This window comes from Felis catus, chromosome C1, assembly GCF_018350175.1.
Source record: "Felis catus isolate Fca126 chromosome C1, F.catus_Fca126_mat1.0, whole genome shotgun sequence".
Taxonomy (NCBI): Eukaryota; Metazoa; Chordata; class Mammalia; order Carnivora; family Felidae; genus Felis; species Felis catus.
In genome coordinates this window covers 13946735-13974733 of record NC_058375.1, presented here as the reverse complement: position 1 = coordinate 13974733, position 27999 = coordinate 13946735, and the positions used below count along the sequence as shown (strand labels likewise).

The following is a 27999-nucleotide window of genomic DNA, read 5'->3' as shown; positions in this document are numbered from 1 at the left end:
CCCAGCGAGGGCTGCGCGTGCGCTCAAAACTCTATGGTCCACGGAGGCGGAGCCTTCGGCCCGGTGCATGCCGGGCCGGCGGCGGCCCGGGCTCCTATCATGGCGGCGGCGGTAGGGGCGACTCTTTGGTCCTGGCTCTGGGCCGCCCTGCTTGTCCTTTCGGACGCGGTCTACGAAGACCAAGTGGGCAAGTTTGATTGGTGCGTGCGTGTGGGGCCTGTTCGGGAAATATGTGGCTGTTTTCTCAGTACCTATGTGCTTGCTAAAGGGAGGGCCGTTACAGGCAGCAGGATCGGCTGCATAACTTGCGGGGCTCAGTGCAAAATGAAAATGTGGGACCCCGCGTTGAAAAATGAAGAGTTTTGAGATGGCCAGAGCAGAGCATTAAACCAAGCGTTAGGGGCACTTCTAAGCCAGTCCCTGGGTGACAGGTCGCGAGCCCGTGAAGCCGGCCCTGACATTCAGGCATGCTTGGGTTTGTGGTCAGAGGTCACTGCTCCATCCTCCCCCGTCAGGCCCTGTTTTTGTGACTCAGGTTTCTGATCTACTGGGTGTCGGGGGTCGACAGCCCCTCAGTGAGCTCTCGTTCTTCCGCGAATTGGCGTCTCTTGGGTATGTGAACAAGGCTTGGGTCAAGACAGGTCCTAAACCGAGTGCCCTTTCTGCTCCCTTCCAGGCAACTTCGACCCTGGGCTCAGAATAAGACCCGGCAAGGCTCACATCAGCCGGGAGGTGCCATTAACTCATTCATTCACTCACTTAGTCACTCCCGCCCCCTTCCTTAAGGTCCTGGAATTGGTTTGCTTTTATTTGAAACTAAATTTTGCCATTTAAGGGTTGTGCGATTTTGGGAAAGTGACTCAACAGCGCTGTGCCAAGGTTTATCTGTAAAATGGGTTTACTAGTAGTCCATTGTTACCTGCAGTAGTTGTAAGGATGAGGGAGATCATTCCTTTAAATTAGTACAATGCCTGGCTCATTGAATGCAATTAGTAAATGTTACCCGTTATTATTACTGTTCAGGGAACAGTTTATTCTTCAGAGCCCAGCTTGGATACTTCCTCTTCTGTGCAGTCTTTTCTGTATCAGATACATTGATTCATGTATTTGTTGAGTGCTTGCAATGGGCCAATGGGTGTTCTAGGTGCTGTGGATACAGAGTTAGGAAGGAGCTCAGTCTGGTGGGGCAGATGTATCTGTATGTGACATAAGACAGTGTGACAAAGGCAACTCGAGTCACACTAAAAAGTTTTTTTTTTTTTAATGCTTTTTTATTTATTTTTGAGAGCAGGAGAGAGGCAGAGTATGAGTAGGGGAGGGGTGGAGAGAGAGGGAAACACAGAATCCAAAGCAGGCTCCAGGCTCTGAGCTGTCTGCACAGAGCCCGATGCGCGGCTGAAACTTGTGAACTGTGAGATCATGAGCTGAAGTCAGAGGCTTAGCCGACTGAGCCACCCAGGTGCCCCTCGAGTCACATTTTAAATGATATGTGCAAATCCTTACAATGTAATATGTGAATATTACATGCATAAGGTGTATTCACATATATGTGCCTGCGATATTCAAACTTACCAAATACTAGGTATATGCAATTTACAAATAGAAGAATAAACAGAAGGAAATACCCTAAAACACCAAAAAGTTTATAGTGGTGGTATTTTAAGCATTTTAAGATTAAAAAATACTTTTACATAGTTTTAATATCTTCTACAATGAGCAGGCGTTACTTTTGCAGTTCAAATAAAAGATAGGAATATATTTTTTTAAGTTTATTTATTTGTTTCGAGAGAGTGTGAGAGAGCAAGAGCTAGAGTGTGAGTGAGCAATCGGGGAAGGAGCAGAGAGATAGGGGGAGAGAGAGAGAGAATCGCAAGCTTATCCGTGCTGTCAGTTCAGAGCCCGCTGTGGACTCAAACCCACGAACCGTGAGGTCACGATCTGTGCCGAAACCAAGAATCAGACGCTTAACTGACTGAGCCACCTGGCACCCCAAAAGATAGCAATATTTTACAAGAGAGCTTGGGTATTAGAGTCAGAAGTTCTTAGTTTTGTGTTCTAGTTCTGACAGTAACTAGCTGACCTCAATAGGCATTAGTTTACTTATGTGTTAAATGAGAGTAGTCATTTATTGCTTGTAAAATCAAACTAGTAACGTTTGTCCTATGTACTTCATAGAGCATTTAATAGACATAGCAAGAATTAAGTATGTGAAAATACCAGTAGAAACTGTCAAATGGCACATAGGTCTGTCTATCTGCTCAGTTTCTTTAAAAAAGAAGACGAAACAACGACAACAAAAAACAACCAGACCAAACCACACCACCAGAGAAATTTAGTGTAAATGCCATATGTGTTTAGTTTGCCAGAGATGAGAGTACTTCTTGCCTAACAGCCATGTGTGGGCACCTCCTGTGTACTTGGTAGTGAGCCATGCAGAGTTAATTATATTCCCTTTATGCTAGAGAACGGTGTTCAAAGTTATGGGATCTATTCCAAGGGAAGTCTGAGTAATGAGTCAAATGGATCCCAAGCATGGAGTGGGCTCGAAAAGGCTGTAGAGAACAGAAGCCTGACCCCGTCTATGGACTTTGGTTGGAGAATCTGCATGATTTTTTTTTTTTTTTTTCTCCAGAGCTCAGTGAAAATAGAAGGGCAAGTTGGATTGTGTGCTTGTGAACAACAGGCTTTGTGTCTGTTTCCTCATGTGTAATAGCGTCTAGTCCCTCTGTTAACGAAGACCGAGAGGACTAATGTTTATTCCAGGGGGGTTTTGGTCAGATGTGTCACTTGAGACACACTTGTGAACTTAAAGGAAGACTGGCACTTCTTATCTACCAGGGTGTATTCTTTCTCCTTGACTACACTGCATAGAAATCTTGCTTTTGGTCGGATCTCGTTAACAGACATTTCTCCTGTGTCCTAAGATAAGGACCTAAGATGGTGACAACCTCACGTATTGGCACAGTTGTCTTTTCCCAAAATATTTTGTGCAGTGATGATTTTGACCCCTCTCACTGCCCTGTACTCTCTTCCTCAGGAGACAGCAGTATGTTGGGAAGCTCAAGTTTGCCTCCTTGGAATTTTCCCCTGGATCCAAGAAGTTGGTTGTGGCCACAGAAAAGAATGTGATTGCAGCATTAAATTCTCGGACGGGGGAGATCTGTGAGTGACCTGTGCAGGCCATTAGCTTGGGATGGGATGGCTGACCGTAGTGAATCCAGAATGGCCTATGGCTTAGGTAGTCTTCCTGGCTGCAACTCAAGTTAGGGACAGGTTGGCCAAAAGATGCATCTCTTACTGCGAGTAAGAGAACTCCTGCGAGTTCTTAAGATACTGCTTCAAAAAACCCGTTCTTTTATTCTGCAGTAAAGGTTTGGATGCCACTCCCAATTCCTTATGCTGCTTTCATGGATGTTTTTAGGCACTGAGATTGTGGACATGTAATTTACGATCACTACTTTTCTTGCGGATCACAGAGATTTTGTTTTGTCAGTCGTATGTTTAGGGTGGCAGGGGGTATGGGAAGTGAAGAGACTTCAGACTGGGATAAGAGTCGCTCCTCTCAACCCTTCCTCCCCTCCTTACCTAGTGAGTGGGAGGAGACCATTGCCAGTTAGCTGTAATCCTTCTCTCCTTTGAAAAAAAATTGGATACTGCTACGCAAACAAAGAGCTCTTCAGTTCTCTCCTACCTGTCTCCTTGGATGCCTCTCTTTTATAGTTTATGGTAATGTCTGACTCTCATGTTTCTCAGTGTGGCGCCATGTTGACAAGGGCACAGCAGAAGGGGCTGTGGACGCCATGGTGCTCTGTGGACAGGGTAAGCAGAGTCCTGCTTTGTCTCTCTCATGGTGTTGGCCCCATCTCCCCATTCCTTGGTTCCTTCCTTTGTGCAGGGTTGGCTAAGAAAGGAGAAGGGGTGTTTTCAAAAGGAAAGGACAGGGATTGCAAGTAACTTCCATTTGCGTCCATACATCAGAGGTGCGGCCATTGCGCACGGACTGTCGGAGGAGGCTACAGAGGGCCAGTTGGGGAGATGACTTCACCGTGGTCTTTTCTCTTCCAGATGCAATCACTGTGTCCAATGGAGGCCGGATCATGCGTTCCTGGGAGACTAACATTGGGGGCCTGAATTGGGAGATTACCTTGGACAGTGGCAGGTAGAGGGCAAGGAAGCTGTATTTCACCTAGGCTTGGTGTGAGGCTTTGCTGGAACACAGGTCTGCATGGACAGCAATTCCGGGTCTTTGGCTTTTTTCCTCACGGACCACCGAAGAGCCAAAGAACATCAAACACCCAGTGTCCTGATGAGTTGAACTCATGGAACATGTGGTTACTCTGCCAGTGTTTATTGAACCCCCGTAGGCGCAGATTTCTGTGCTAGGTGCAGAGTGTGTCTTTGCCCTCGAATGGTGGTCCTCATCTTACTGTGACTTGAGAACTCTGTAATGTCCTAGGTATAGGAATGTCATGTAAACCTCCCAGTGTTTTAATTTTACGTTGCGAGAGCAACTTGGGCTACTGTTACACCTTTGCCGGGGTTGTTTCCGTTATAGGGTCATTTGCAGTAGCCTATACCTCTTCTGATAGTAATGTATTTGGCAAACACTTGGCAAGCCCTCCAGACAGTGGGAACACACGTGTGAATGTGAGATCAAGAAATGCACTGTCAGCTGGGGGAGGCAAGCACGTAGCCTTCAGTGGCAGTATGGTGTGGGTTGCCACGGTAGAGGGATCACCTGCTTGCTGTGCAGCCCTGGGGGCGGGGGGGGGGGTGGGGAGCAACCCTTAGGAGGTTCCTGGGGTCTCAGGGGAGCAGAACAGCCGAGTGGTTGGAAATGCAGCCCCTCAAGTCAGCCAAGCACAGGCAGAGCCAGTATTAGGGTTCTGATGCGTTTGGCTCCAAGGCCTGCTTTCTCACCTACCAAGCTGCAGTGGTAGTGTTCCAGATCGTCTCCTCTAGTCCGAGGCCCCGGAGGTGCCAGGCCGTGCTCACCCCTGTACCTGTGCTCAGTTTCCAGGCGCTTGGGCTGGTAGGCCTGCAGGCATCAGTGAGGTACATCGCGGTCCTGAAGAAGACCACTCTTGCCCTGCATCATCTCTCCAGTGGGCACCTAAAGTGGGTGGAACATCTCCCAGAAAGGTAAGGCCACCTTCCCACCCGGTGATGACTGCCTCGCCGTGCTCTCCACAAGCCCCTGTGTCTCCTTGAGGGTTGAAGCGTTTGTTCTGGCTCAGGCTCACCTTATATCGGTATCACATGGATGGTGTTGGGCTCACTAGATGTAGGCCTGCGCTCAAAGGCCTTGCTACCTCTGGCGTTTCCTTTGCAGTGAGGAGAAAATTCTCAAACTGGGCACTAGAGGCAGTCCGGCAAAGGGAGTGGCTCACTTGCTCCTGGTCATAACACTCTGGGCTTTTTGACTTCTGGTTCAAGTCAGACTAAGCCTTTCTCTCTCTCTCTCTTTCTTTTTTTTTTTTTTTTTAATTTTTTTTTTTAATGTTTATTTATTTTTGACAGAGAGAGACAGAGCATGAGCGAGGGAGGGGCAGAGAGAGAGGGAGACACAGAATCCCAAGTGGGCTCCAGGCTCTGAGCTGTCAGCACAGAGCCCGACGCGGGGCTTGAACCCACAGACTGTGTGATCATGACCCAAGCCGAAGTCGGACGCTCAACCAAATGAGCCACCCAGGCGCCCCTCTTTCTTTCTTTTTTAATGTTTACTTATTTTTGAGAGAGAGCGTGATCAGGAGAGGGGCAGAGAGAGAGAGACTGAGAATCCCAAGCAGGCTCCATGTTGTCAGTACAGAGCCCGACACGGGGCTTGAACCCATGAACTGTGAGATCGTGACCTGAACTGAAATCAAGAGTCAGTCTCCTAATCAACTGAGCCACCCAAGTACGTCTTCAGTTGGACTCAGCCTTTCATTCATGTTATGAATCAGAACAACTGAAGAAGAGGCCAGGGTAGGAGCTGGGTGAGGTTTGAGATGGTTTCCAGAAGTCCTAGATGTGGAAAGCTGGGAGGCATTAGGAGGCAGGGAGGAAAGGAAAAGATTGGCTTAGACCTGTGGCCATTTTCAGAGTGTAAAACTCAAGTTCCTATGTGGCCCAGTGCATGGTATCCTGGAGCAAAGGAGGCCCAATGGGGCTTGCCGGCAGCTGCAGTGTGCCTGGCTGCCCTCCAGGGGGCAGCCTTACCCAGCAGATTGGCGCCCTACAGGAATGCCTGGGGATGCCATTCCTACTTTTTAAGAAGAGCTAGAAATCTGATTTTTACATGTAAAGTCTCAGTTCCTTTTTTTTTTTTATGGTTTATTCCTGTTTGAGAGAGACAGAGTGCAAACGGGGGAGGGGCAGAAAGAGAGGGAGATACAGAGTCCGAAGCAGGCTCTAGGCTCTGAGCTGTCAGCACGGAACCCCATGTGGGGCTCGAACTTGGAATGGCAAGATTGTGACCTGAACCGAAGTCAGACGCTTAACTGACTGAGCCACCCAGGCGCCCCTGTAAAGTCTCAGTTCTAAATATTGACGACTATTTAAAAAACAAACAAACAAAACAAAACTGCGAGCCAAACAAAACCTACTTGGGGACGGCTAGTTTGTAACTTCTGGCTAAGGGCTTGACTGATTTTATTTTATTTTATTTTATTTTATTTTATTTTATTTTATTATTTTATTTTATTTTTTAAGAATGTTTATTTTTGAGAGAGAGAGATACAGAGTGTGAGTGGGAAAGGGGCAGAAAGAGAGGGAGACACAGAATCCGAAGCAGGCTCCGGGCCCTGAGCTGTCAGCACAGAGCCCATTGCGGGGCTCGAACTCACAAACCAGGTCGGGCAAGTCCAAATCGGGCACTTAACCGACTGAGCCACCCAGGTGCCCCAGGACCTGACTGATTTTAGAGGACCCCTGAGATGGGCCTGTCCCACAGCTGAAGCTGTTGCTCCTTGCCTTTTTTCTTCTGTCTCTTAGTGACAGCATCCATTACCAGATGATGTATTCCTATGGTTCTGGGGTGGTGTGGGCCCTCGGAGTCGTTCCCTTCAGCCACGTGAACATTGTCAAGTTTAACGTGGAAGATGGAGAGATTGTTCAGCAGGTATGGTCAAGGCATCGGCTTGAAGAGCCTTGTGGATTGTGGAGGGGAATAGATGGAGCCCTTCTTTGCATCCAGGACCAGAGAACTTGGCCGGGAAGATGCAGAAGCCATTCGTGGTCCCTGATTCTGGTCACTTGGGACTCTTTTCTTCTCATCCAGTGTTTGTTTAAAGCCCTCACATTTGTACACGGTGCTCTACTGGGGTGGCTGAAAATTACATAGGTTGCTTTCATTGCCTGTGAGTTTCTTAGAAGATGATACCGTGAGATAGCGAGGAAACCACATTTGATAAATATAGTGGGGAAATGCTTACCTGAAGTATCAGGTCTTAAAGATGACTGGGTATGTTTTTCCAGTGACCAGAAACAAAATCCTGATTTTCTCCAACTTTGGAGCTCTTGAGAGGTTGGGAGGGATGGGAAGAAGTCCTTTAGAGCCAGCCATGAAGAACCTTTGAGCTTAGCCCCCCGTGAGATTGGTGGTGACATTGCTGATGAGCCGAGAGGGAAATGTAAAAATTCTCACGAACCTCTCTCACTAGGCTATCTTTCCTGTAGGTCAGGGTTTCAACCCCCTGGCTTCAGAGTCTCACCGGAGCCTGTGGTGTGGTGGATGAGGCTGTGCTGGTGTGTCCTGATCCGAGCTCACGGTCCCTCCAGACCTTGGCCCTGGAGACGGAGTGGGAATTGAGACAGATCCCACTGCAGGTGAGAGGTAGTGCTGCGGCCCTCTGGCCCAAGGCCTTGGCTTTGCCGCTTAGGAAAGTCTTTGTCCTGGTGATGCTGCTTCCTTCCTGAGCCTTGGCAGTTGCTGGGAAAAGGTCAGGCTTCTGGCTGACCTGGTGTGAGGGGAAATGGGCCACTCTTCTCTTTGGGGAATCTGAATGGGAGCTTCCGGAGCCACATGCCATGGCCTAGTTACTTTCACTGGCAAAGTGGGGCAGGGGAAGCAGGCCTGGGATGGATCAGTGGATCAGTGACTTGCCTGCGTTTAGCCCCAATCCTCTTTCTTCTTGCCCTTCAGTCTCTTGACTTGGAATTTGCAAGTGGTTTCCAGCCCCGGGTCCTGCCCACACAGCCCAACCCGGTGGATCCTTCTCGGGCCCAGTTCTTCCTGCAGTTGTCCCCGAGTCACTATGCTCTGCTGCACTATCGTCACGGGGTCCTGAGTCTGCTCAAGAACTTCCCACAGGTAACCGCAGGCAGCATAGGATTCAGGCGAATCTAGCCAAGTCACGAAGCTAGAAAACCCTGCCTCTGAATCTGTAGATGTTCCCTCCGGGTCCAGACATCTCTGTGTGTGCTTTGAGAGGGGTTAGCCTTAGAGCAGAAATGGAACACTCTTTTTCTGAGAGTCACAAAGAATGTTTAGAGTAAAACTAGGGCCTTCCTCTGAGTCTGCAGCAGGGTGGGGATGTTAATTTGAGCTTCCGTGTAGATACTAATAACAGCATGAGATTTATGACTGGCCTGTGCCTCTGTTGGAGGTACGGGGAAAGGCTTATGTGCAGCTATGGACGCACCTGGAGCCTTCGTCTGTTCTCATGTGCCCTGGCTGCTGTGCTCCAAAGTCAGGAGCACTTTTAGCCTCAAGGCCTAGGGGACCTCCCTGTAGAGGTGCTCCTCTGTAAGGCCACTGGCTGGTACAGGCCCCATTTAGGAAGTGGCACTTTGCTTTATTCCCAGGCTGCCCTAGTGAGCTTTGCCACCACTGGGGAGAAGACGGTGGCTGCGGTCGTGACCTGTCGGAGTGAAGTGGTGAGTATTGAGAGTAGCATCTCCTCGTATCTACCAGGAACCCTGAGAGCCAAAAGTCGGGGCGGTTGGAATGCAGGGGGCAGGAAGCCGTTGAGAAATAAATTCTCGCTGGTTCTACAGAACTTTCTGCATACCCCCTTGTCCCCGGGAATGAACCCTAATATTACAACCTCACTTTTCCCCTGGGGCTGCTAAGGGCTGCACGGGCTCTCTGGGCAGGAGTCAGGAGTGAAGTTTGTCTTCTCCAGGGGCTGAGATGACACAGAAGTGAGAGCTTCATTTTGGTGACTGGGGAATGACCCTTTGGCTAAATTTTCTCCTTCTGTCCTTCTCTTTTCCCCCGCAGAAACCTAGCAGTTCTGAAGATGGGTCACTGGGGAGTTTTTCGGAGAAGTCTAGTCCTCAGGTACAGTGTGGCATTGAGTACCAGCATTGGGCCTCTGGCATCGTGCCAGACCTAGAGACAGGGGCGGCCCTCCAGGGAAGCTGGGAGCAGCTGAGGCTTGGAGCGGGTCTCCCGGAACCCTCAGCCTCACGTGGGGTTCGCCACGTTCTGTAAATGAAATCCGGTTTCTCTGGATCCTCTTTAGTTGGGAATTTGGAAGGAGAGACCCTAGAACCTGTTCTTAAGCACTTTTTCCTCTGGCGCTCAATTTCCCTGTCTCTTCTGGGGTCCTGGCTGGTATTGCCAAGTGGTAGTCTGTGCATCTGCATCGGGGCAGAGTGTGGGACCCTGGGTGGCACGCTTGTTGCTGCGTCCCCCGTCCCCGAAGCTCCTCTGGAGAGCTCTGTGGTCCTACCTCTGGGAAGTCTGCTGCGCCGCACCGACTTCCTTCTGAAACAAGTACGGCAGTCGTAGTTCTGTTTGTTTACTCAGGTACCTTACTTCCGTCTCAGGATTAAGCTTTCTTTTTTCCTTTTGTTTTCCTTTGCGTGTATTTCCTCTTTTGGACTGGTCCCCTCTAGGGTGGTTCACCCCAATTCTTGGACGTCCTCTGTGGGGCTTTGCTTTGGGGGATCTCTCGAGTTACCCCGTGCTGTCCGTACCTGCAGGACTCACTGGCGTGCTTCAACCAGACCTACACCATTAATCTCTACTTAGTGGAAACGGGTCGGCGGCTGCTGGACACCACCATCACCTTCAGCCTGGAACAGAATGGCACTCGGCCAGAGCGGGTGAGTCGGGGCCTTGGTCTTGAGGCTCTGTCCTGCGAGCCTCTCACCGTGAGCCTCGCTTCCTCAGGGTCAGCTCGCAGCCTGGGGCGCTGGATTAGGGCTCTCTGGACACGGGTGCTAGTTCTTCCTGAGCAGCCGACCTGTCGCAAGTCCCTGTGAATCACAGCAGAGGCGGGTGTCATTTATGCCAAGTGGTGAGCGTGCCAGGCGCTGTGCTGAGCTAGTGCTTTTCATAAACGCACTAATCGACTGGACCCCGCCTGTCACCAGCCTTGTGAAGTGGCTATACTACCCTCATTTTACCAGTGAAACTGGGCCTGGTGAGATTCAGGATGCCACCCAGAGTCACGGAGCTGGTAAGGGGTCACCGGTGCCATAGCCTGCACTTCGGGTTGTCGCCCCGCATTGCCACTGTGCACGTTCAGGGTCTTCTTCAGCCTGTCTGGGGCCGTGGCTTCTTTGTCTCCAAAATGGAACGTCTGATCTGAGCCTTCTGCTTGCTCTGCGGGGGAGTGACACGAGGAATGACACGGCGCCCGGGAAGCACGCAGGTTCCTCCTTGGGGAGGTCCGAGCTGCAGCCTAGCACCCCTGCGCCGGCTCCGACGAGTTCACGTTATCTCGCGGGGGGTCTGAGCAGTAGCCGTGTTGTTTACACAGCGAATAACACCATGAGCCGGGCCCCTAGCCACTCCCTGTGCCTCAGCCTTTGGGGTCTGGTGCTCAGAGGCGTGTGGATGCTCGCCGACTGCGTGCTTCTCACTCTGCCCACAGCTCTACATCCAGGTGTTCTTGAAGAAGGATGACTCCGTGGGCTACCGGGCCCTGGTGCAGACGGAGGACCACCTGGTGCTGTTTCTGCAGCAGCTGGGTGAGCAGACCTCCTTCGGCCCTCTTCTTTTTTCTTCAGGCCTGCCCAGATTTCTAGTCAGGCTCTATTTTGGGGTCTGTGGACCGGCTGCTGGCAAAGATTCCAGCGGAGTGTAGCCTGAATGTTTTTTAGAGCCATATGTCACCTGCTTTTGAGTAATCCCTTAGCATTCTAGGGGGGGGGCATGGAACTCCCCTTACTTGAGCTGCTGAATCCCCCCCTCCCCCGCTGCTTCTCTGTCTCCCACAGGAGCTGCTGGAATCCCTGAGCCACGGAGAAGAGTGCGTTCAGGCGATGGGGGAGGCGGGCTTGGCTTTTGTAACCGGGGTTTCTGTAGCAGGGAAGGTGGTGCTGTGGGGCCGGGAGGAGTCGCTGGCGGAGGTGGTGTGCCTGGAGACGGTGGATCTGCCCCTGACTGGCGCGCAGGCTGAGCTGGAAGGCGAATTTGGCAAGAAGGCGGGTAGGCACGGAGGCCGGGACAGCAGGGCTGCTGGAGGGGCCGCCCCGGGAACGGGTTTGGTAGTTAGACCACAAGAGACGCTGGCTCGTGGCCTCCCCGGCTTCCTGGGCACAGTCGTTTTGCCAGTCTGTGTGGACCTAGCTCTGTGACCAGTTTCCGGGGCATTTGTGGCCATGGGATTTAGGTAACCGTTCTTTCTGAAGGAGTCTCTTGTGCATCCCTCTGTGGCGAGATCCTGAGGGAAAGGAAGCTTGACTCAGTAGAATGATAGCTACCGTTGCCTCGGTACCTCGGTTCTCCGGGCACTGTGTCAGGCATCCCTAAACCCCAGCCACATCTTTCTGGAGAGGTGTGACTGGGCGGGTGCGGTTGTCGTGGTGACTGGCGGTGCCCTCTGACGCCGGCCAGTCCCAAGCCGCAGGCTGGACTTGGTTCACTTCCCTCTGGTCAGTCCTGCCTCCCGCCTCTCCCTCCCTCCCCTTCACCTCGCTCCGCAGCTGGTGTTTCCTCGGCCTCCTCTGGGCCGGGCACCGCGGTAGGCATTGTGGATTTTCTTGAGCTGAGGATTAATTTGACTTTACTATTCATTTCTGCTGCCCGGATCCAGCAATTCAAGGTAAACTCTGCTTCCTGCTGCCCTGTTGCTCGTTGTCTGCTCGCGTGGCTAGCTTTTGGTTAGTTCTTTGTTTGTCCTGGCCGGCATCGATGACGTGCCTACCGTGTGTGCATGGACCGCTGGGGCTGTGACTTGTCCCGTTGGCTCTCCTCTTCCTTGAGCTGAGGTTGCTGCAAAGTAAGATATGCAAAGGCACTACTTTTCAGTGAACGCTCGCCGTGGACCCCGCATGGTGTGAAGTCCTGTGTGTATATCCTGTGGTCTAATCTTCCCAATAGCCCAGTAGACGACAGGTGGTTTTACAGATGAGGAACCAGAGGTCAGAGGTTATGTACAGGGGTCACCCAGCTGGTAAGTAGTAGAGCTGGGATTTTAATTCAGGCGACACCAGAGACCGTGCTCTTTATTCACACTGGCTGGCTCCGATGGCCACGTTGACCCTCCGGAGGAGACTCGAGGGTGGCATCCTCAGTCACGGGGTGGGGTGGAGTGAGTGATAGCTCTGGGGGTCAGTCATCACTTGGTCTGTCGGGAATAGGTTAAATAGCTGACGGGTGGGAATGAAGCAGTGGGTAATGGGAGTACCTGTCCACAGTGCACCTGCCTCTGCGTCCTGCACCCCGATACTCTCCCCTCTTGTGGCTTTGTCGCGGCACCCAGAAGCTTTCCTCTGGCCATTCTGGATGCGGGCCGTGGCAGAGACATGCCAGCATGGCTACAGCCTGCGTGGCTGACCCCTGACCCCTAGTTAGTCTCCTCTCCCAAGATTCCAGGAGGTGGAATACTGTGAGCCAGGAAAGCAGGTTTTGGAAGTTCCTGCCTGGCTGTACCTGAGTGTGAGATGGGCAGCTTCAGACAAAGGACTGCCCGTTGGACTTGCAGCCTGGCATGTGGATGACTTGAATGCCCCACAGGAGCGGGAGAGACCCCTCGCTAGGAGAAGCCCCTTGCTGGCAACACCTAGTCCGATGAGGAGGGAGCCTCAGTTGCGTTACCTTTTCCTTGACACCAGACGGCTTGCTGGGAATGTTCCTGAAACGCCTCTCGTCGCAGCTCATCCTGCTGCAGGCATGGACCTCCCACCTCTGGAAGATGTTCTACGACGCTCGGAAGCCCCGAAGCCAGATTAAGAATGAGGTCAACATTGACACCCTAGCCAGAGACGAATTTAACCTCCAGAAGATGATGGTGATGGTGACGGCCTCAGGCAAGGTGAGGGCGTTTGAAGCCCCGGGTACCCAAACCTTCTGAGGCTCCGCGAGTGGGAAGCAAAAAGCCTCTGGTAGGGGATAGCGCCAGTTCCAGTCTCCAAGGATAGGATCGGTTCTTCGGCTTGTCTCTCTAGTAGCGAGCCAGTTATTTGTTTATCTTGCAGCTTTTTGGCATTGAGAGCAGCTCTGGCACCATCCTGTGGAAACAGTATCTCCCCAACGTCAAGCCAGACTCCTCCTTTAAACTGATGGTCCAGAGAACTACCGCCCATTTCCCCCACCCCCCGCAGTGCACCCTTCTGGTAAAGGACAAGGTGAGGCTGTTCTCCTCGGATTTGAGCCAAAGTAGGTGTGGCTTTTTGGTGTTTTGCAAGCCGAATTTCTCCGGGGCCTTTGGCATGCTGGGATAGCTAGGGACGGGTGTTCAGGGGTTAGGCAGCTGTTTGCCTGAGTGGTGGGAGCATCCTGGACCGGTGGGGGGGGCGGTTGGCTCTGGAGGAGCTGTGACGTCACCAGACCTGGAACGAGCCAGCTCTCCTCGTTCCCAGAGACACAGGCCACCGGTTTCTCTTTAGACGAGGGAGAGCAGGACACAAGCTGTTTATCTCTGCCTCCCAGAATTAGCTGGATTTTTGTGGATTCACTCTATGTCCTTGGAAAGGCGGTTTGGTAGACACTGCCGAATCGGTCGGTGCCGACCGTTTTGTTTGTTCCTCAGCATGTCCGGTGCTTGGTTAGCTTTGCAGCCACAGGCAGTTTACCTGTTTCCCTTCTGACACGCTAGCCTCGAGGACCGTTCCCACTGAGACAGGACGTGATTTTGCACAAAGAGGGAATCCACCCAGAGGGCACTGGGGAGGCTGTCACAGCTGAGCCGAGGTCCCAGCTCTCCAGATGTACCCTTAGCGTTTGCCTTCTTTTCCGGTTGGCCGAGTCTGACTGTTTGCTTGACCATTTCAGGAGACGGGAATGAGCTCGCTGTATGTCTTCAATCCCATTTTCGGGAAGTGGAGTCAGGTGGCCCCCCCGGTGCTGAAGCGCCCCATCTTGCAGTCTTTGCTTCTCCCCATCATGGATCAAGACTATGCCAAGGTGCTGCTGTTGATTGATGATGAGTACAAGGTGCGAGACTTCCGAGTGGCCGGAGGGCATCCAGGAGGGTCAGATGTGGGGGGAGGTATGTGGTCGGAGCTGGTCAAAGCAGCCAGCACGTGTGTGGGCTTGAGGGGCGTCTCTGAGCCACCCGATGGCTCTTCCTGCACCTGAGAAAACTCGGGCTCTTAGCAAAAGTAGACTTACGCCCCACGTCGGGTCAGTGGACTTTAACTCTTTTAAGATTTGCTATTTTATTCTTAAGGCTCTTTTTAATGGTGAACAGTAATGAGTCTTGAGAAACTGTATGGAGAGTCCTTTTCCTTTAATTCCTTCTTTGGGCTATCTGGGGTTTTCAAGGTCACGGCGTTCCCAGCCACTCGGAATGTCTTGCGACAGCTCCATGAGCTCGCCCCTTCCATCTTCTTCTATTTGGTGGATGCAGAACAGGGACGGCTATGTGGATATCGACTTCGAAAGGTAGGGAAGGCGCCTCGTGGCAGGACCTTTTGGGGAGGAGTAAGGGTGTCCCTTGGATGTTCCACTAAGAAGTGGATTATAGCATGCATTCTGTTGTAGACGTATCAGCATAATCCCGATGTCTGACTCGTGGTCATTTTCATACTGAGCGACTGCTATGTGGCAGACGAGGGTCTAGGTGCTGTGGAAAGAGGGGTGCCCGACACATGAAGTCTGCCCTCGTGGAGGTTTTTTTTTTAATTTTTAAGTTTATTTTGAGAGAGAGACAGAGAAAGTGGGGGAGGGGCAGAGAGAATCCCAGGCAGGCTCTGGGACGTGAACTCCTGTACCACAAGATCATGACCTGGGCCAAAGTCGGATGCTTAACCGACTGAGCCACCCAAGTGCTCCTCCCCTGGGGAGTTTTTATTCCATGTTCTTTTTCTATAGCAGAGAGAAGGGATGTTGTCCATCCTTGAGCGGGTGGGAGGTGGGAACCCGGGTTGAGTAATGAGTCGTACTTTCTGTTTGAGGATGATGTTATTGACCCGCTTCTGATGGAATGTGTGCTTTGAGTTTTATTTTTAGATATGAGATTGATTTGTTCTAATGCTGACATACTTGAGCCCAGCACTAGCAAACAGTGTAGACACTGGCTCTGGGGTCCAGCTCTGAGGTTCACAAGGGGCTGACTTTGGCCTCATTAGTAGGGCTGTGGACAGAAGGATTTGTGGACTCACCAGAGGCCCTCCATCCTGTCCTGCAGGGTCTTTTGAGAGGCAATACAGTGTAGAGCTTAAGGGCCTGGATCCGGCTGTCTGAGTGAAGCCAAGCTCTATCACTTGTTAACTTTGTAACCTCGGGCTTATGACTTCTCCAACGCTCTGTTTTCTCATCTGTGAAATACGATGATTGTAGGATCTACCCCCATAAGGTTGTAAATCACATGAAGGTGTAAATCACATGAAGTAATGTCTGGCACATGATAAATGCCAGCTAAGTTTTAGCTGCTGTTGTCCTAAAAATGTTAAAGAAAAAAAAAAAGTGTCCTTTCCTGACGTTTTGTAGTAGCCAACCTTTACAGAAACAGCACGGGAAACGGTCTCCCCGGAAAACATCTTCTTTAGTCTTGTGGGTGAAAAAAAATTGTCCCTTCAAGTTGATAAAAAGGGGACCTTGAAAGAGATGGTTCTTTGTGGTAGAGGGGAGCAAACTCATGGGTGTCATGATCAGTGGAGTCCTGAGGACATATGGGAGGAAACAGTAGCCAAAGGTGGACAAAGGACATTAAGCTTACGTGGGAAATAAGCCAACTGCAGTCTTGGGTCGTTGACCTCCAGGTGAGCGTACTGGCGACCTTACTCCCTGGGGAGGTTTTCGTGCATTCAAATGGCTTCACAGGAGCCGGTGGCGATGCAGCCTGATTTGCTCTTAATACAAATTTTATTTCAAAAAAAACCTTAAGTTACGCATGTTGTAAATATTGATCCAGAAGCACACAGAACATGAGCAGACCTCTGCAGATGGAGTGCGTGTCAGTAGTTGGCCGTGCATCCTCCCTTGTCCTTTCTGTGCATTTGTAAATACTGGAGTCACGGTGGTATGGACTATAGAATGTGTGGGGTTCATATTTCAGGTTTTCTTACTTAAGTGGAATTTGTGAAATTTGTTCCTTTTATTTAGTATGTTTTCTACCTCATTATTTTGTTAAATCTATTGTTTGTCAATGTACGGTATTGAGAAAATGCAGAACCATGAGGTTACGGCTCACTCGTTCACAAGAGGAACGTGGTTGTGTACATGGCCCTCAGATCAGGAAGCAGCGTATGGCACCGGGACCCTGGGGGGCTCTTGTGTCCCTTTCTTTTTTTTAAATGTTTATTTATTTTTGAGAGACAGAGAGAGACAGAGAGAGAGAGACAGAGCATGAGCTGGGGAGGGGCAGAGAGAGAGAGGGAGACACAGAATCAGAAGCATGCTCCAGGCTCTGAGCTATCAGCACAGAGTCCGACACGGGGCTCGAACTCACGAACTGCGAGATCATGACCTGAACCGAAGTCGGACGCTTAACCAACTGAGCCACCCAGTTGCCCTTCTTGTGTCCCTTTCTAGTCTCTCTCCCTGCCCCCCCCCCCCCCCCCAAGGCTCTACATATATGCAGTATGGATGTATACTAATGTATTTAGCTGCCTGGGTGGTTCAGTCAGTTAAGCATCTGACTCTTGATTTTGGGTCAGGTCATGATCTCACGGTTTGTGGGTTCAAGCCCCATGTCTGGGTCTGTGCTGACAGCACGGAGCCTGCTTGGAATTCTCTCTCCCTCTCTCTCTCTCCCCCTCTCCCATTCATTCTCTCTTTCTCAAGTAAATAGTTAAAAAAAATGTATCTAACTATAAAACTATATGTATTGGTTTTCTTTGACTATAAAGAACATTTCCTTGTATGGAACCAGAAAAGACCCCGAATAGCCAAAGCAATCTTGAAAAAGAAAACCAAAGCAGGAGGCATCACAATCCCAGACTTCAAGCTATACTACAAAGCTGTAATCATCAAGAGTATGGTACTGGCACAAGAACAGACATTCAGATCAATGGAACAGAATAGAGAACCCAGAAATGGACCCACAAATGTATAGCCAACTAGTCTTTGACAAAGCAGGAAAAAATAGCCAATGGAATAAAAACAGTCTCTTCAGCAAGTGGTGCTGGGAAAACTGGACAGCAACATACAGAAGAATGAACTTGGACCACTTTCTTACACCATACACAAAAATAAACTCAAAATGGATGAAAGACCTCAATGTAAGACAGGAAGCCATCAAAATCCTTGAGGAGAAAACAGGCAAAAACCTCTTTGATCTTGGCCGCAGCAACTTCTTACTCAACATGTCTCCAGAGGCAAGGGAAACAAAAGCAAAAATGAACTACTGGGACCTCATCAAAATGAAAAGCTTCTGCACAGCAAAGGAAACAATCAGCAAAGCTAAAAGGCAACCACAGAATGGGAGAATATATTTGCAAATGACATATCAGATAAAGGGTTAGTATCCAAAATCTATAAAGAACTTAGCAAACTTAACACCCAAAAATAATCCAGTGAAGAAATGGGCAAAAGACATGAATAGACACTTCTCCAAAGAAGACATCCAGATGGCCAACCGACACATGAAAAAATGCTCAACATCACTCATCATCAGGGAAATACAAACCAAAACCACCATGAGATATGCTCTTAACACCTGTCAGAATGGCTAACATTAACAACTCAGGCAACAATAGATGTTGGCAAGGACGTGGAGAAAGAGGATCTCTTTTGCATTGTTGGTGGGAACGTAAGCTGGCACAGCCATTCTGGAAGACAGTATGGAGGTTCCTCCAAAAACTAAAAATAGAACTACCCTACGACCCAGCAATTGCACTACTAGGCATTTATCCACGGGATACAGGTGTGCTGTTTTGAAGGGACACATGTACCTCAATGTTTATAGCAGCACTATCGACAATAGCCAAAGTGTGGAAAGAGCCCAAATGTCCACTGATGGATGAATGGATAAAGAAGATGTGGTATCTGTATACAATGGAGTATTACTCGGCAATCCGAAATAATGAAATCTTGCCATTTGCAACTATGTGGATGGAACTGGAGGGCATTATGCTAAGTGAAATTAGTCAGAGACAAAAATCATATGACTTCATTTACATGAGGACTTTAAGAGACAAAACAGATGAACATAAGGGAAGGGAAACAAAAATAATATAAAAACAGGGAGGGGGACAAAACAGAAGAGACTCAAATATGGAAAACAAACTGAGGGTTACTGGAGGGGTTGTGGGAGGGGGGATGGGCTAAAGGGGTAAGGGTCACTAAGGAATCTACTCCTGAAATCATTGTTGGACTATACACTAACTAATTTGGATGTAAATTAAAAAAACACACACACAAAACAAACAACTGTGTACACACGCACACCAAAAACCAGAAAAACCCAAAAAACATTTCCTGTAATGTTTCAGGGTCCCTGCCAGCTTAGTAATTTACTGCTGGCTTCAGATACAGGAATCTTTTTTTTTTTTTTTTTTAATGTTACTTAATTTTGAGAGAGAGAGCGTGCACGCATGAGCAAGCAGGGGAGGGGCAGAGAGAGAGGAAGACGTGGAATCCGAAGTGGGCTCCAGGCTCTGATCTGTCAGCACAGAGCCCAAAGTGGGGCTCCAACTATGAAGAGTACGATGATGTCCTGAGCCAAAGTCAGACGCTTAACCAACTGAGCCAGTTAGGCACCCCTAGGAATCCTCACCTTCAGTAATAAAGTGGTAAACTTTCTTTGGATATTTCTTTCTCAGACAAACAGTGGGATACCATGGAGTATTCCTCTCCTTTCTTACTAGCTTTAGTATCTTTCTGAACCAAACCGAGAGTTCCAAAACTCCTGCACAAACTAGATCCTTATTACTGTTTTCTTAGGAGCTCTGATCTCCATTTCTTCCAGCACAGAGGCCCCAAATAAAAGAGTATGGGACGTATCTGGCTACAGCTCTTGTGGGTCTAAGTGTGCTCTCCAGTTTATAAGTGCTGGTTCTCTTGCCCTGGCCCTAGGATCTTACCACTGAGCTAAGCTGGGAGCTGACTATTCCCCCAGAAGTACAGCGTATCGTCAAGGTGAAGGGGAAGCGCAGCAGCGAGCACGTTCATTCCCAGGGCCGCGTGATGGGGGACCGCAGCGTGCTCTATAAGGTACGGTTCAGCAGTCTGGTGTCAAGTAGAGGGGCCATGGCTTGGATTCTGGCTCTAGGATTTGGCAGATACTTGACCTTGAGTGAGTCATTTCATTCCTTTGAGCCTTAATTTATTGTCTGTAAAACGAGTATAACATACCCTGTTCCTAGGGTTGTTGTGTGATCACACGAATGCTCACGTGTAGCATAGTGCCTGGTGCGTGGCCGCTACCCACTAGAGGTTAGCTGTTGTTACTAGTGGTAGCGCTGATAGAACTTTCTGGGGTTGAGCCTTAGCTGATCCATTAGAAACCCCACCTCTGTGGTCCGACACTAGTTCGTGGGGAAGGGAGGGAGACGGAGAGGTGGCCAGTGGGCTGCAGCACCTCCGGGAGAGAATGCAGTCCTTGTAGTAGTGGTCATTGGTTCCACCCTCTGCAGAGCGGGGGCTGAGCTGGAGGAGGAGATGGGATAGAACAGGGTAGCGCGACCCAGGAGCCTTGACGAGCAGGCTGCTTTCCCCAGGCGTGAAGCCGTGCCGCAGAGTGCAGGCCTGCTGGGCTGTCCACGTACAGACTTAGCTCTGCCGCAGGCTAACTTCTGTCCTGGGTAATTTGGGTAGGCTCCCCGAAGGTCTGTTTTCAAGAATATACCGGAGATAAGAGCACCTACGTCACAGGATTGTCTTGAAGATTGACGATAACACAGACCGTGGTTAGTGTACTGCTGTGTAATTAATGCTATTGGAGCCATTGATCTGAAATCTTTATTGATGGATGCCTTCCACGTGGCTGCAGTCAGTTTAACTTATTCAGAACGACCAAAATAACACAAATTCTAAAGTATGCTTGACTTGTACTAGAGAAAAATACATTCACTATGTGATTTACCTTTATGAGGTGAAATTTACTAGAGTGCTTATGTTTTTCTGTGTTGAAAAAAGTAGAGTGGATTGAAAAAAATAGAATAGATTCATATTCATCACACACATTGTTTAGTTTAGTCTTTTTTCAATAAGCCTTTTGTTTTGGCCTAATTTTAGATTTACAGGGAAGCTGCAAAGACCATGCATTGAATTTGCCTATTCACCCCTTACCTGGTTTCTCCTGGGAGACTGTGGTACATCTGTCTGAACTCAGAAACCAGCATTGGTGCAAGACTGTTAACTAAACTCCAGACTTTCTTCGGGCTTCACCAGGTTTTTCGCTGAGGTCCCTCTGTGCTGCAGGCCCCAGCCCCGGACCCCATGCTCCACATAGTGGTCCTGTTTCTCTAGTCTCCTCCGCTCTGTTCTGTTTTTCAGTCTCTGTTTCTCACGATCTTGGTAGATTTGAAGAGTACTGGGCAGGTGTTTTGTAGGCAGTTTTTGTTTGATGTTTTTCTCACGGTTAGACTGTGGTTGGGGTTTAGAAGGAATACCACAGAGGGGAAGCTCAGCTCTGCTCTTCTCTTTCTTTCTTTCTTTCTTTCTTTCTTTCTTTCTTTCTTTCTTTCTTTCTTTCATTTTTTTTTTGAGTGCTATCAGGATGTCAGGTACTTTTTTTAGATTCTGGGATACGTTAGTGAACAGAATAGACAAAATTGAGGCTGTTATATATTCTGGAGAGGCCAATAACGAAAATAAATAGATAAGTTTACAGCAAATTAGAGGTTGGTTACAGAAAAATGTGAAACTGAGAAGAAGGAATGCGGAGCTGGGATTGGAAGGGGTTGCAATTTAAAATAGGAATGTTAGGAGGGCCTCACTGAGATGGTGACACCTAAGTGAAACTTGGACGGAAGGAGGAAGTGACAGTGTGTGATAGCAGGGGAAGAACCTTCTAGACAGGAAGGCCAGAGTGGGCCTGGAGTGTTCCAGAAATGGCAAGGATGGTGTGATTGGAATGGGGTAAGTGCGGAAAGTCCAGGCTGCTGAGGTCAGAGGGTGGCAGGTGGCGGGGCATACCACAGCTGCCACTCTGGCCTTTAGGTCATGTGACATGGAATGCCAGTGGGGAGTTGGGAACACAAATGTGACGTAAACGACCAAGATGAAGGGCTCACTCAGCCTGCTGTGTTGAGACCAGAGGGCCGAGGGAGAGAGCAGGCAGACCGCATAGGCTGTTGTAGTAAGCCCGGCGATGTGGTGGTGGCTTGACCAGGGTTGGTGGGGGGTGAGGAGGGACCAGAATCCAGGTGTGTCTTTAGGTAGAGCCAGTGGGATATGCTGATGGATGGGATGCTTGGGTCTGTGCTGGAGAGAGAGAAGGGGGAGTCCAGGATGGCTTGGAGGTCTCCGGTCTTAGACCCTGACGCAGGGGGAGGCCCACAGGGAGCAGGCTTTAGGCAGGGGCAGGACAGGAGTTCCCTTTGGGGCGTGTCAGGTGTGAGATGGGACAGTTAGGAAGAGATACTGAGATGGCAGCCTGTCAAAGCCTGGAATTCGGGGAGGGTCTGGCATAGATACGCAGCCTTGGCCATTGCCAGCTCCTGTGGGTGACGTGACCATGACAGCGAGCATAGACGAGGTCCAGGAGCCCGGAGAGACGAGGACTCCGCAGAATAGACTGAGAAGGAGGGGTCCGTGGGGTGGAGGAGAAGCAGGGGGGCACGTGTCACGGACACTAGGTGGAGAAGGTGTTTCCAGAAGGGGTGACCGCCCTGTGTCACATTGTACCAGCAGGTCAGGGAAGACCAGAGCAGACTCGGCCATGGGCTTAGTGGTAGGGAGGGCAGTGGTGGAGAGAAACAGTGTCGCTGCAGTGATGACTTAGGTCCGTGAGTGGGCAGACCTGTATCTTGAGTTAACCATTTGCTGTGTCTGTGACGTGAGCAGGTTGCGTAACTAACTACCTCGAGCCTTTCCTCGCCTACCAAATGTGGAGAGCCACAGCTCCACTGCAGGGTGGTTTGTGGGATTCAGTGAGGCCATGTAGGCCAAGCACCCGGTGTGGCACGCGGCACCCAGGGACTCTGATCCAGTGCAGGGAAGACGAACTCCAATAGGAAGCTCTTCTGACCAGGAGGTCTGGTTTCTCCTCCAGGCTGGCAGGCTCCAGGTCTGCCGCCGTGCCCAGGGCTCACATCAGAGTGGAGCTCGTGATTTGCCATCGTGGTTCTGAAGGACCTCTTTTCTCCTTCTCCCCAGAGCCTGAACCCCAACCTGCTGGCCGTGGTGACGGAGAGCACAGACATACACCACGAGCGCACCTTCATCGGCATCTTCCTCGTTGATGGTGTCACCGGGCGCATCATCCACTCCTCCGTGCAGAGGAAAGCCAAGGGCCCCGTCCACATTGTGCACTCCGAGAACTGGGTGGTGGTAAGGAGGGGCAGATCTACAGGTGTCACTACCAGGGACGTGACACCGTCAAGAGCGCATGGCTGGTCTCCCCGTGTCTCGAATCCTTTCATCGCCTCTTGTTGCAACCAGTGGCTGCTTTGTGTTTTTGTAGGATCCAGACCCCTGCATGGCAGTTGAGACAGACTCAGAAATTAGACCACCTAGGGCTGATGCCAGCCCTGCCTTTTCCTGACTGTATAACCTTGAACTAGTTATTTGAGCCAGTGTGTTGCATCATTTGCGAAGTAGAGAGAGCAGAGTGTCCTGTGGCCTAGGTTGGGACGACGCCTGCCATGTAATAAGCACTCAAACGCTGACTTGCTGTTCTGCTTTCTGAGTATCTTGAAAACCCCTTTGTCTTATGGTGCACTTTGGATAAAACTAGATAAAACTACCCTGAAAGTTAGTAAACTTGGCAGCAAGGAAGAAAAGTGGGGTGCTGGGTGGTTTCTTTCCTCCCTGGACATGTAGCTCGTCGGAAAGCTGGCTTCCTGTGGAAGTTCCCCTTTCCCGCTGAGCCAGCAGCCGTGTCCCAAGCTGCCCTCTCTTCTCTCTGCAGTACCAGTACTGGAATACCAAGGCCCGGCGTAACGAGTTTACCGCGCTGGAGCTCTATGAGGGCACCGAGCAGTACAACGCCACCGCCTTCAGCTCCCTGGACCGTCCCCAGCTGCCCCAGGTCCTCCAGCAGTCCTACATCTTCCCCTCCTCCATCAGTGCCATGGAAGCCACCATCACCGAGCGGGGCATCACCAGCCGGCACCTGCTCAGTGAGTGACCAGGGGAGGGTGTCCGGGGTGGCGGGGTTTCCGTGGGGCGTCACACTGAAGGAGACGGTTGGAGACGCGACACTGGCACACCCTGTTTGACCACCGTAGGGGAGGTTAGTGAGGAGGGCTTTGTTTCAGCCGAGAAAGTTCCTCAGTCCGGCTTTGCCACCTGTAAGAGACGGCACGACTCATTTCTGATGAGCCACGTCACTTCTCTGTCAGGCACTTTCACCTCACCCAGCAAATTGAGCCCTGATGTCATGTCTGTGCTGATACTGCGGAAACCGGCAGGGGTTAGGGTCTCCTTCTGTGTCTGGGTGCGGGACTTAGTGACAGCTTAGCAGGCTGCTTGGTCTGCTGGATTTTACTAGAGACGTCAGGGACTCTCAGCTCCGACAGGCACTTGGATCACTAGTTTATTCTCAAATCTGTGGGTTTCCCAGATTTGGTCCCTCCATCCTGTAACCAGCAGGCTCTCCTGTGGCCTGCAGCGACACGCACATACCTGGTGTTCTGGTGTTTGGCCAGCGGCGGGGACGCCCGCTTTGTTGGGGCGGCTGTCACTGGAGGGAAAGGAGAGGGCTGAAGAGATCAAGTGGCCTTCTGAGCTCTTCTCTCTCATCATACCCATTTCTTGATTCTAGAACTTGATTTCCTGAGGTCTCAGGATGATGTGTGAAGAAACCAGTATCTTCAAAAGTGGGAACCTTCATTCACACCCATGTATATTCTTGAATTACTGTTTTTGGCCACTTAAGGGCACTTCAATGACCCAATTTTTGGTTTGAAACTATCTTAAATTTCTGTGATAATGACATTTTTGTGACTAGCCCCGATTTGGGATTGGATCACTGTGTGAACATTTACCTCTGTTGACTCGTTTCTGTGTAGTTGGGCTACCTTCCGGAGCAATTCTTTCCCTTCCTAAGGCCTTGCTGGATCCCCGCCGTCCTGAGATCCCAACAGAACAAAGCAGGTGAGACCTTGCAGGTGGTGCTGAAGGCTCTGACCCTGAGAAGGTGACCTATTGAACAAACCTGGTCCTTGGCCTGCTATCTGCCGTTCTGCTGTGCTTGGGGCTGGGGTCATAGCAGTGAACAAATCCAACAAAACTCTCTGCCCTCATGGAGCTTAACATTCTGGTGGAGGAGGTTAAATGAGATAAGCAAGAGAAATAATGTTGTGTTAGGTACTTGTAAATGCTACGGAGAGAAAATCAAAAAGGGACTGAGGCTATGAAGGGTTGGGGAGGGGTACCTGGGGGTGAAATTTGAGAGGGTGGCCTGGGAAAGCCGCTCTGGAAAGGTGACTGTGGAGTGAAGCCTTGGAGGAGGTCAGAAGCCAGCCTGTGGATGTAAGGGAAGACTTCCAGGCAGGGGACAGCCAGTGCCTGTGCCCTGAGATCATGGCTGGTGAGCCAGAGGCAGGGAAGAGGCCACAGTGGCCGCAGCAGCTAGCAGGGATGGGGGGACACTAGGAAATGAGCTCAGGGAGGCAATGGGGGCTGGGTTATGTGGGGAAGTCAAAAGCTTGTCATTGTTAGTAGTAATTTTTGTGTTGACAGCCATCATCTCTGCATATTTCTCCACCTCTGTCCCGAATCCTCTTCACTTAGGGGTGTGGGGAAGAGGGAGCAGGAAAAGGGGAACAGGGGGAAAGGGGGTGTGTGGTTTGGAGAGAGGGGCGGCTGAAGCTGGGGAGACACGTGGGAGGATCCTAGGGTTTTCCAAGGAGCACGGACCGAGTCACCGTGGAGCAAAGAGCAGGAATTGGCCTAGTGTGGCTCCGTGGGTGAGTTTTAGAGTGGCCCTGACTTTCCTCCTCTAGGGTGAAGTTGCATCCTGTTGTTTTCTTAGATTTAGAACGAGGTAGGAATCCAGATCTTACTCTCCACACAGGTTTCTTTCTTGTAGCCCTTGCTGACATTCAGCTGCTAAATTTTTAACTACATGATGCAAGTAGATGTTGAGGGAAGATTTGAGGCTAGATATGTGGCCTGGAAACCTCCTGGGACTCAAAAAGGGCAGCCAAGAGATCCCCTTGCAGGAGTTTTGAATGCCAGTCCTGGCTGATGTTTTGCAGAGAGGAGAACCTAATCCCGTACTCTCCAGACGTGCAGATACACGCAGAGCGATTCATTAACTACAACCAGACAGTTTCTCGAATGCGAGGGATTTACACGGCTCCCTCAGGCCTGGAGTCCACTTGTTTGGTGAGTAGAGCCCACAGCCGCTGCGTGTGATCGCTGCTTTTTGGCTCACCCCAGGAGACAGCTGAGGATTCCATATCTTTTCTTACCGGAGTTTGAGGTCACGGTGGACCACTGGCCACCTTTCTTACGTATTTCTCGCTCCTTTTGCCTTCTAGGTTGTGGCCTACGGCTTGGACATTTACCAAACTCGAGTCTACCCATCCAAGCAGTTTGACGTCCTGAAGGACGACTATGACTATGTGCTAATCAGCAGTGTCCTCTTTGGCCTGGTGTTTGCCACCATGATCACTAAGAGACTGGCACAAGTGAAACTCCTGAATCGGGCCTGGCGGTAAAGACCCAAGACCCATTGCCAGAGAACAGAGAGCCGAGGGCTGAGAGGGTCAGACAGGAAGCTGCAGTGTGACAGGCCGGGGGAGGATGTGTGTTGGGTGCTCGTGTCAGCGGAGTCGTGGGGAAGAAGAGGGACTCTTGTGGAGACTCCTTCCGGGACACGTCTGCTGCGGTGTTGGTGGCGCACGGAGGCTGAACTCACACGTTGTCTCAGCCGAGAATCTCAAAGCATCTCGACGGACTTGCCCTCAACGTCTGAAGGCTATCGCCCTGTTTCCTTTTTTTGCCCACTCGTGAATGTTGTTGTTTCGAAGACCCCCAGCAGATTTTTCTCTTTTGTGAGGCCTGCCTAACTTGATTGTGGTTTGCCTCTTGTGTTTCCCAGACCTGTCCAGAGATCTTTCTGTTTCCCGGCCTCATGCTTCAAAGTCCGGAGGGCACTCTTACTGAGAACTCCACCTCGCAGGTGCTTTTGCTGTTTTACGTCGAGAAAGAAGATCCAGGCTTAGTTGAGGCTTAAAGACTGATCCAGCTTCTCACGGACTTTCTCCAAAGAGTTGAGGAATCTATATATGGTGTCAAAACTCACTTTAACTGAGCCCCTTGTTTGGAGGCTGTCATTCATCAGGGCGGGCCACCCTGTCCTTGATGCAGTTCATCAAAGTCGAATGCGAAACAGTGTCCCGATTTGTTGGGCCAGTGCTTTTCACCTAAGTTGTGTCCAAGCAGAGGCCTTTTTTAATACTACTGAATTGTCTCAAGCTGCAAGAGATTTTAAGGAGGAGAGAATCTACCATTTCGTGGTGCCTGCTAACCTCTCGTTTCACCCCCAGGCTGTAGTCCTCTTCTGACCTAGAGGAAGTTGTCCTGTTCAAGAACCTCATTATTTATTTTTACTTTTAGATATAAATTAATGAGTGCCTCACCGTGTTTCTCCTAAAGTGAGTAGATTTTAAATGTTACTGTTGTAACCTTTGCAGCTTTAAAAGAGGGGAGAGTGGGGGTAGGGGAAGGAAATGGGCATTTTGTGGATGAAGCATTGCTGATTGGCTGGGCTGTTGTCTCTGCTACGAATGGAAGAAGTCCTAAAAGTTTCCTTTGTTCACGGATCTGGGAACGATGGAGTTTTTCTTTACTGTGGAAATGACACGTGCAGAGGAGACCATCTGTAGCCTTGCGGGGAGAGCGGTGTGCTTGGGTGTCTGAATAAAGTGAATGGTGAATGGCACGAATGTCAGTCCTTTTTTGTGGTGTGGGACTTGGAGGCTACTTCTGCATTAGAGGGGACAAAAAGCTATCCAGAAATGGAGTGTATTTGAATAGGAAGCATGCCAATTCAATCATATAAGAGTTGTGTTATTTAAAAACAAAATGAAATCTGGGCCAGCTGGGTGGTTCAGTCAATTCAGCGTCCGACTCTTTTTTTTTTTTTTTTTTTTTTAATTTATTTCTGACAGAGTGAGAGAGAGCTAGTGTGAGCTAGGGAGGGGCAGAGAGAGAGGGAGACCTAGAATCTGAGGCAGGCTCCAGGCTCTGAGCTGTCGGCACAGAGCCCGACACAGGGCTCGAGCTCACGAACCGTGAGATCATGACCTGGGCTGAAGTCGGATGCTTAACCGACTCCCCAAGTGTCTGACTCTTGATTTCGGCTCAGGTCATGATCTCAAAGTTTGAGTTCGGGCCCCACATCGGGCTCTGCTGACAGCAAGGAGCCTGTTTGGGATTCTCTGTTTCTCTCTGCCCCTCCCCCACTCATGCTGTCTCTCTCTGAAAATAAATAAACTTTAAAAAAAAAAATGAAATCTTTTTGTGGTCATATGCTGCTGGTAGATCATGATAGAGAAGGAAGAAACAAGATAATCATTTTACTTTTACTTGAGTAATAAAATTATGAAACTGATTTT

The 27999-nt window shown here is 50.1% G+C and overlaps 1 protein-coding gene across 4 annotated transcripts; it reads left to right on the top strand.

Annotated features, from left to right (window-relative positions):
* Positions 1-44: 44 nt before the first annotated feature.
* Positions 45-27323, top strand: EMC1 (ER membrane protein complex subunit 1). 4 transcript variants are annotated; one of them, XM_006934361.4, is made up of 24 exons: positions 45-200; positions 3038-3162; positions 3754-3819; positions 4066-4159; positions 5014-5142; positions 6976-7102; positions 7660-7809; positions 8126-8293; positions 8788-8859; positions 9206-9265; positions 9913-10035; positions 10809-10905; positions 11246-11365; positions 11973-11981; positions 12994-13193; positions 13357-13506; positions 14153-14314; positions 14645-14764; positions 19340-19477; positions 22586-22759; positions 23340-23550; positions 24442-24526; positions 25633-25762; positions 25918-27323. In XM_006934361.4, the coding sequence occupies exons 1-24, from the start codon at positions 100-102 to the stop codon at positions 26095-26097; spliced, it is 2991 nt and encodes a 996-aa protein (XP_006934423.2). In that variant the 5' UTR covers positions 45-99; the 3' UTR covers positions 26098-27323. The 4 variants fall into 4 exon arrangements, with proteins under 4 accessions (XP_006934423.2, XP_006934422.3, XP_006934424.2 ...); XM_006934360.5 differs by having other exon boundaries at positions 11243-11365; XM_006934362.4 differs by lacking the exon at positions 11973-11981.
* Positions 27324-27999: the final 676 nt, after the last annotated feature.